Below are 8,889 nucleotides of genomic sequence, written 5' to 3'. Positions count from 1 at the left end.
CCGCGGGGAGGACCCGCCGCTGCCGCTCCCCACTCCAGCGGGGCAAGCGCCCCCTTCCCGGAGACGCAGCCTGTGGGGACGCCGAGGTTTCGGTACTGCTGAAATTGCTTCCCGTACCTGAAAACGGCCTGCTGGACTGCCGGTGGCTTTGCCAGCATCCTGGAAGGACACTACTTAGAGCCAAGACGTGCCCCACAGCACATCACTACCTTTGGCCCACCCGTTTATAGTGCCTTCTCAAAAAAAACAGCAAAAAGTTTAGGAGGGGAAAATGAGGAACCAGCTGCTTCAAAGCTCTGCCTGAATTTGTCCGCACTTACTGCATCATCACTGAAACGCAGGCGCTATTGATACTGCTTTTGGGCAAGAAAGGGCCTTTTAGCCGCTAGTTGTAAAACAGATCCAAAAGGGAAACTAATATATATATACACACTCTAGCACTAGTTCCTAATTCAGCAAAAATATTAACAGAATCCAGATTTTAACTTCAATAATGTTTTTTCTCAGCATTTATGCTTATTTGTATTTTAGTTTGGACAATGAAGTAGCAACAGGTGGGTTTTTTTGGTGGATGCACTGGCTAATGCCTTAATTCACTAGTTGCAAAACCTGCAGCATAATTTAGAAATTGTGTGAGAACATCATCAATTACATACATTTGCTGGCTTAGCAAAATAAAGGAATTGAAAAGGAGGGAGGCAAGATAGCCATTTTAAAGCTTTCAGATTAGACCTGAGTGACACAATTTAGTATAGGAGAAACACAAGTTTAATTACCAGATACTAACACGGTATCACACAAACAAATGCTTGCTGACTTGCGACCCAGTTAGTCCTACTGCAGTAATTACAGATCAGATCAGATACGGAAGTCACAAGCGAACTCCTAGTTCTGCAGAACTCTCCTGCATCACCAGACAATTCCACGTTAGCTAGGGAGGACAAGCATTTCCAGAGCAATTAGAATAATTTTTTTACAAAATTTAAAAGTTCATTGCATGTTGGCCAAGTTTAATAAATCCAAGGCCAGAATTTAGGAAATTCTACTGATTAACCTTCTATGACTTTCTCAGGACAGCAAACATTTGCTGTAACTGCAGTAGGAATATTAAGATAGTAGAAAACTGAGGTACTTGGGGGAGGAAGATCAGCAGACAAGTATATAAACATACAGCTGAAACTATCACAGTAGTTTCAAGAATTGACCATTAGAATAGTCATAATGTCAGAAAGGTTAATTAAGTCAATGGCTTTAATTAACAATGAAAGATCTAGATTTACTTCTAAGAATCTATATGCTTAATAATAAATCTACAACCTTTTATTTCAGAGGAGTCCAGGAAAATGCTTGTTTCAGCAACTGCTTCTTTTCAACTACTTGGCGATGTGCCCAGATGTCTTAATCTCAAAGCAAATTCCTCCACCAATTTTACTGCTGGAAGTGAAAAGATGTTTAGGCAATACAATTAGGCCCAGTAGCTTTAAATCACAGACTCGAGGACCACTACTTCATTTATTTGGGGGTTTTGTGGGTTGGTTTTTTTTTAATCTGTGCCAGACAGATTTTAGAAATTAAAAATGACCACAACTTAGGCTTTAGTCCAAGCACAATGATATAAGCAGGTGCCCATTTCAAATGATGGCTCAAAACACACTCTCCCCTCACTTCCCCTTATTTCTGCTCTCTCTCTTCCTCTCACTTGGTGCAAATACCCTTAACAATCAAGTCTAGACGTGCCTAACTGTCTTAATTTAGAAAAGGGAAGAGGATCCAAGTACTGGGATGAAACTGGCCAAAATAGTAATTTTTCTATTGCTACAATGAGTTGGGGTAGTCCTACCTGCTTCAGTGCAGCACCGAGGATCCACGAAAGCCTTTATGATGCAAAGAACCACACAAGAATACCACCATAAGATCTTCAGTTTTTACTTCACCACCAGTTTTCCACAAAAAAAAGAAATTTAAAAATCACTTCCACAGCACACTGTGAGAATGTCGTATGTAGCAACACTGTATTCTGCTTGATAAAGAGCAGCATTAGAAACAAGAGAGTTAAAAAGTTGATCAGAATTTTAGTTCCAAACTACCCCACAACATCAGTTCATCTTTAATGTGTTGTTTTGGAGAGAAACACTGATAGAATTTTAGATCTTGCTAAAATAAAAAGACTGACATTAAGAATAAAAGCCTGAGAAAACAACAAATTCGAGTATTCTTTTTGCACGTGTAAGCAAAAAGCTTAATTTAAAAATCAATGATGATCAATATTTAGTTTTCATAGTCTACGATTACCTTCGGGGTGAGTAAGAATGTTTGATGCTCTACCCAGAGTTTTAGTTTGAGACAGGATTATTATAGAGAACTTGTTTTTTGCTTGCACCATTCTTGGAACCATTTGTCTACTAAGAGTGAAGCTAAGTGAACTCTCACTCTTTGTTATGCCACATGGATGCAGCCCTCAGGATTTCCTGGCTCACCACCAAAGAAGTCCTCTGCTGCTTGGATTGACTCCAATCTATGTCTCACATAATACACAATTATATTTACACAGACAGTCAGAGCCACATCCCATGTACTCCAAATGAAAAGATCCAGATTTTTCGATGTAAAGACATGGGTTTGTTAAATTAACATTTTCACACAATTGCAGCGCATAGTTTGACATTCTCTTTCTTGGAGAAGGATGAAAGGTTCATTGATATTGTATCCATACACAAATTTTAATTAGTTTTTCAAGCAGCAATAGGAAGAAAAAGGAGGACTCTCCAATTGTGCTTTCCCACTAAATACTTTAAACGATCTAGGTGATTTTTAATTTTTAACTAAAACACAGAAGCTCTGAATCATGCAAAATATGTCCACCTGAGCTACATTAGTCTAACGTAACTGGGCAGTAAGTGGAGTTGTCAGACCGTGAAGAGGCAGTGACAGTCCATTCTCACAGTGCTAGCCTGATGTGTGGGTTACGTTAAAAAAACCCTCAGAGGCGTCACCATACACTCGCTGTTTTTCCATTTTGGTATTCCCAGTCAACCACTCTCTTGACATAGGTAGTTGACATTTACCACTGCACCAACATAGTCAGAAGCAGTAAATCTGTGTTTTGTTTCGTTAACAACTATACACTCAGTGCTATTCATCATATATAGGTGGGTCTCCATTGCTTGAAAACATTGGCAACTTCTTTCCATGATTCTGCACGTGATCTTCATTCATCTTCTCCAAAGCTTCGATCTAGAGAGCCAAAAATAAATCCATGCTGAAATCATAAAACCATGCCTGCACTGGAACGCTTCTAACAGTGTTAGAAGGTAGCTTCAGATAGCTGATCATACATACAACATTGCTGTGTCAATGATTCAGACACACATAGGGAGCAATGTATACTTTGAAAATACAGCTTGAAACATCTGTCCTCAGCAAATCAGAAAATGGAGCAGCTCTCCTTTACAGTTTCATGCCCTGCAACTGAAATGCATGAGCTGCAGGGAGGACTGGGTGACTCTTAAGACATCAGCTGTACTCCCCATGTACAGAAGTGACCCATTCTCCAACTCTGAACACCTCAACTGTAGCTCAGCCAACTCATCAGCATTGGAGAAATTGCAAATTCTGAGATTACAAATTCATTGCAACCATTTTTAATGGTGAAAACTGAAAACAGTTATACTTCAGTGTTTTATGCAACACTGAACAGTAGCTTACTTTGATCTTCAGATTGTTGTTTGGATTACTCCCTCTTGTGTTCCAGGAGATAATTTTAGTTACTAGCAACTTAAGTCAAAGTCTGAAGTTTAAGGACAGGATGCTCAAATTCATCTCGATGAACAGCAATTTCAGTTTTTCCCATGAAACTTGTCAGAACTAAACACAACAACAAAAAACCCCACACTGATGCTCACACCCCACTTAGTCAATGAATTGGTTTTGCTTTATCAACTGACACATAAGGATTGCAGAACAGTGACACTGTGCTCCCTTCATCTCTTACTTGCTTTGAGGACCTATCCCAGGAGTTAAATAGTTTCAAGCTCCCACCTACTACACGCAGTAGCATAAACCTACACTGTCATCCAGAATCGAGCAGAGTAGCGTTGCTATGTTGGCCTTACTTTCATCAGTAATTATGGAGCGTTTGACAACTTGTTTTTACAAATGTTTGATAGCAGGATGCACACCTTGAGGAATTACAGCCAAAATTTGAAAATTAAAAGCCAAAGGCGACCAAAGATTCCCAGTCCGTATTTTCATTAGTATGAGTTTAGGCTAGCCTACACTTTATATTCAAGTAAATAAAATCTAAACCATAAGAAATAAGCAGTAGAACAAGCATCTGCGCAACCTTTAATATGTGTAAAGAAAGACAACGAAACTAGCTTTTAAACTAAAACATCACTAAATTTTCCTTAACACCAAAAGAAGCAATTCTATGCAACATGAAGCCTTTTATGCTTGGGAGTAGGAGAATCAGGAAAGGGTGTGGAGAGGTCTGTCCAGAGTTTCTGAAGACATTTGTACTAGGTTGCAGTAATCAAGTTTTGAAAAGAGATGCAGAGTGACTGCTGCAATTATACTTGCACACTAATTACACAAACTAAACACAGAAAGTTAAGGTATTATAACAGCTACTATAGCTAACCAAGTTAAGAGAATGCTGTACCTCTGCCTGGAAGTCTACTTCATTGTCAGCTGTGATATTTAACCCTGAGACAGCATTGAAGAGTTCACGCTCATTAAGTGCTTCTGCCACACCTCCTTTCTGGAAGAACTAGTCAATATAAAAAGCACATATTAAACATTTTAGTACACAAACCAAAATATTTCTTTTCCTTCCCCAAGTTACAATTACAATATTTAGTCAAAATAACATTTTTGCTTTTGTTGACCTACAGATAAAAATAACTGAAAGAAGTTTTAAGTCCTAGTGGTACTGCTTTATTCTTCCACATTCTTTTCCCTTCCAGAGAAGGCGTCCATCAATAGAGACAACTTGTAAGAGTAATCTCACATGTATGTGGTGGCGATCATTTTTTACAGAGTTGTATCAGTTGACTTTTAGTTAGGTCTGAATTGATTTTATCTTGGAAAACATTCAGCTCAACAGAAGACTGTCAGATGAAGAGGTCCTCCTACCTGTGAAACATTCCTACAGTCTCTGAACAAAAATTCAAGTCCATGAGGATGGGTTGGCTCCACAGACTGACTGACATCAATAAGCCAGACCTGTAGACACAGAGAGATAGCAATTCATATAGTAGTAAGATTTCACATCAGACGAAACCTGTCCCTCCCACATTAAGAAGCTCACCTTCCCATCATGCCAAAGCATGTTGTATTCACTCAGATCTGCATGGACCAGGTTGCACTCCTTATACAACTGCTGCATCATCTGCAAGAAACCAACTAAAGAATGAAGTATGCTGTACTCCAAATAAATCTCATTTTCGTGACTGTAACAGAACAAAAAAAGCCGTTCCCCAATCACCCACCTAATTTCCATGATTTTTTCCAAGTCTTCAATAAAGTTCCATCCAGGTCACTGCAGTTTTGGTAAACTGCCAGCAAACCAAGCTTTAGTCCCTGAGTTTAGCTTAGGCAAGTCAGAAATATCGGTCTGGTAAACTCACATCAGCTCTGCCAACCAGTCCCAGTGCATGAGACAGAAACACATCTCTAAATACACCAGTCATTCTCACCCCGATCACCTAGGAAAGAAATCTCCCAGTTTTAGGTTCTGAATCCTAACCAGTATGTGTATTAAAACATGGCTGAGTTCCTCTACTGGTGTCAAGACCTTAGGCACAGACAATTCATATTATCAGGCTGCTGGGTTGTTTGGTTGGGTTTGTTAATGTGATTGAACAGGTAGCAGGTACGTGTCTGAACCACCTACAGCAGATAATAGGAAAGTAAAGCATCCACCACAAAATAATTCTAATTCACTCTCTGGTTTCTAGATTTGCTAAAAAGGGGGTGGGCTAGGGACTGGAGAGTGCTTACGCACTGTAAATTAAGTGTTTGGTAAGCCCAGAAAAACTTCAGAGAACTTTCTAACCCAGGTACTGCTTCTATAAAAAGGACTATTTGCTCATAATGCCTCTGCTGCTGCTAAATATCTGTTTGTCATCTGGTTCCAGTATGTCTTCCACTAAGATCAATTTTTAAATTTCTTTCCAGTGCATTATTTCTTATTTATTCTAAGTCATACATTAAACAGCAGCAAAATAAGCCTTTGGACTCCTTATCTTGAAAATTACACGATCCTGAAAAGTAAACAAATGCGGAATTGTCCTTTAAGTTATTCCCATAAAAGAAAATACAACCCAAAATTGGAGGAGAAATCAGCATTGTCTTACATTAAGAATCTGATAGTAGGCCTTTTTCATATCTTCACTGCTAAGTGTTACATCCTTTAGTTTAGGAGCTGGGACTTGATCCTGGCCAATAAAAGACATAACCAAGACGTGTTTCTTAAGGATAACTACTTGAGGACAAGGAATTCCTGCATTTTGCATTCTGTGAATCAGAAAATAGATACCAATTAAGAAAAAAAAACCAAAACAAACCCCCCCAAACCCTACAGTTCTCATTCCTGTTTGCTCACTTTCAGTCTTACAGGGCTGTGTGTGAGAAACTCGATCCAGAGTCAAAAAGTCTTTGAAAGAGACCTAACTGAAAACGGCAAAAATACGTATTTTTCACATAGGAAAATTCAGATCTTAAAGTCATAAGTGAGTCTAAAAATGCTCGCTGAAAACTAATCACTTTTACAGCTAGAGCTGTTAACTTCATGGGCTTGTAAATTCTGCTGCCAAATCACTGTAGGTGCTGACAATACATTAAAACATTAAAAAATAGAAGACTATTTGATCTGTGCCAAGCTGTGTATTATTTAGCCTAAAAATCAAACCTAAACTTCTACCCAGACATAGTTCATCTTCCTTAAACAGAGAATAGGAAACTGATGGGCATTTGGCAACTACATCTTTGGGGTCTTGGTTTTGGTTTTTGGGGTTTTTTTTACCTTGTTAAGTTGTGCATTTCTTTCTCAGCCCACATACGAATAATCTTTCGTGGATTCAATTTACTGAAGCGGTCTTTAAATCTGTAGTCATCCTTAATATATTTGTCACGGTTCTTGAATTCGTTCAGAGTTGTTTTAAACACTTTGATGGCACATTCTGGAGGTATAACTTTATCTTCAGTTACACTTCTCGTGGAAAAAGTCAAATACATAACAAAGTTAACTATTCACTTCTTCACAAGCAAATGCATGGGTTTGATTATTTTTTTTTTTAAAAACATTGCAAGATGTAGTGATTTTTAATGCAACAGAGGAAAAGATCTTATTTTCTATCAAATCTGGAAGCCAGTGCAAGTTAAGTTTATAAGAGTTCTATGATTAAGCTTATATATGAATGTTTGAGTTTTGGCATTTTGATTATATGTTGTTTACCAAATAGGATCCACCTCCCAGTTTGTTAATATTTTACATAAATATCATAGCTAATAACAGCCCTGTTAATGGACGTACTTGCTTCAAGAGATTACAAGTGAAAAAAGTCTTGCATTACAACAACAATGCTTGTATCACAATGTTTTGTTAATCACCACAAAGATTTTGCCCATTGAATAATGCTAAGGAAAAGAGAGCTCCTGAGTATCACTCAAGCACAGGTCAATTAATGAAAAAAAAAAAAAAGAGAGAGAAAAAAAGAAACATCTTCTCTCCCCCCTAACTTAACCTCTCTTTGAACAGCTTTAAATAGATTCTCTGTATTTGGGGTTTAGCATTTTTTTTTCTGAATTCACTTTAAGCTAGTGGTGTTTCAATGCACTACAATCACTGCTAACTACTACAATCCTTCCAGCACAGCGGCCTTTAAAACTGGACTCTTGCGTGACTTGTCAAGCGAACAGTGTCCCAACGCCATTCTCAAGATAACCCAAAAGTAACCAATAGCACCTCCACAGAACTGCACAGCTGGAGCTGAGCTGTATGGAAAGATGATCTTCAGGTAGCCCACGACTGTCATAACAAGTCCGCAGTCCGGGGCAGGTTGGTGAAAAGAGTTACTCAAAAATGTCAAGATTTCTTTTTTATAAAAGGAGAACACATTTTCCCAAATGCTAGTGGATTTGTCCCTGTCTCCAAGGAGGAAAATGGGGATTTTTTTACTTTATGGTTGGTACTATTTGGCTTTCCGATTTTATTATTATCATCTGCACCTACATTAATACAAACTTTAAGTCTTGAGAATGAAAAAAATGCAGCTTGTTTAAATATTTTTGTGGTTTCTGCTTTTTAAACCATATCTGGTACTTACAGCTACTGTCAGGAACAAACGATATACTTACTTTCCTCCATATGCATGAAAAACAACAGATTCTTTTCCTGTGCTGATGCAGCCTGTGATGGTCTCCAGCATTCCAGCATTGACCATCTTGTACAGAAGTAAACGTGTTTTAGGATCCACTGCTTTCTCCTACAGGCAAGAAGTGAATACTCAGTTCATTAATATAATTTTTGGCTTTACAGTGAATTTAGAGTATTTATATACTGCAAGCGTTGAAAGAATAACGTATTAAAAGCACTCTCTCAATTGATAAAAAACAAACCCACCAACAAACTAAACAGATGAAGCAAAGCCAAACTGCTCCAGCACTGTCACCTTAGGATTTAGTAATCTCAGGTACCTTATCAGTTATGTAGCACACACAGTACTTTACCAGTTCTGCACACAGTACAGACTGTAGCTCAAGAGCACTTTCTACAGTGTTTTCAAGAAGTCTTTACAAATAATGAATCAAAATACCCCAAATATTATATTTCATTTTATATCACTAACAATAAAGCAAAAAACACCCATATTTGAAGAACTTCACAGC

At 38.2% G+C, this 8,889-nt stretch overlaps 1 protein-coding gene across 1 annotated transcript in view; it reads right to left on the bottom strand.

Annotated features, from left to right (window-relative positions):
- Positions 1-2,917: 2,917 nt before the first annotated feature.
- The window catches only part of RIOK3 (RIO kinase 3), a 9,379-nt gene continuing 3,407 nt past the window's right edge, over positions 2,918-8,889 (bottom strand). The window contains exons 6-12 of the mRNA XM_010140875.1: positions 8,359-8,486; positions 7,025-7,210; positions 6,357-6,516; positions 5,309-5,389; positions 5,134-5,223; positions 4,661-4,768; positions 2,918-3,234 (exon numbers count right to left, since the gene is read on the bottom strand). Of these exons, the coding sequence (XP_010139177.1) occupies positions 3,133-3,234; positions 4,661-4,768; positions 5,134-5,223; positions 5,309-5,389; positions 6,357-6,516; positions 7,025-7,210; positions 8,359-8,486 (855 nt within the window). The 3' untranslated portion in view covers positions 2,918-3,132. The remainder of the gene's footprint in view (positions 3,235-4,660; positions 4,769-5,133; positions 5,224-5,308; positions 5,390-6,356; positions 6,517-7,024; positions 7,211-8,358; positions 8,487-8,889) is intronic.

This window comes from Buceros rhinoceros, unplaced genomic scaffold (assembly GCF_000710305.1).
Source record: "Buceros rhinoceros silvestris isolate BGI_N320 unplaced genomic scaffold, ASM71030v1 scaffold42427, whole genome shotgun sequence".
Taxonomy (NCBI): domain Eukaryota; kingdom Metazoa; phylum Chordata; class Aves; order Bucerotiformes; family Bucerotidae; genus Buceros; species Buceros rhinoceros.
This window is presented reverse-complemented; position numbering and strand designations above follow the sequence as displayed.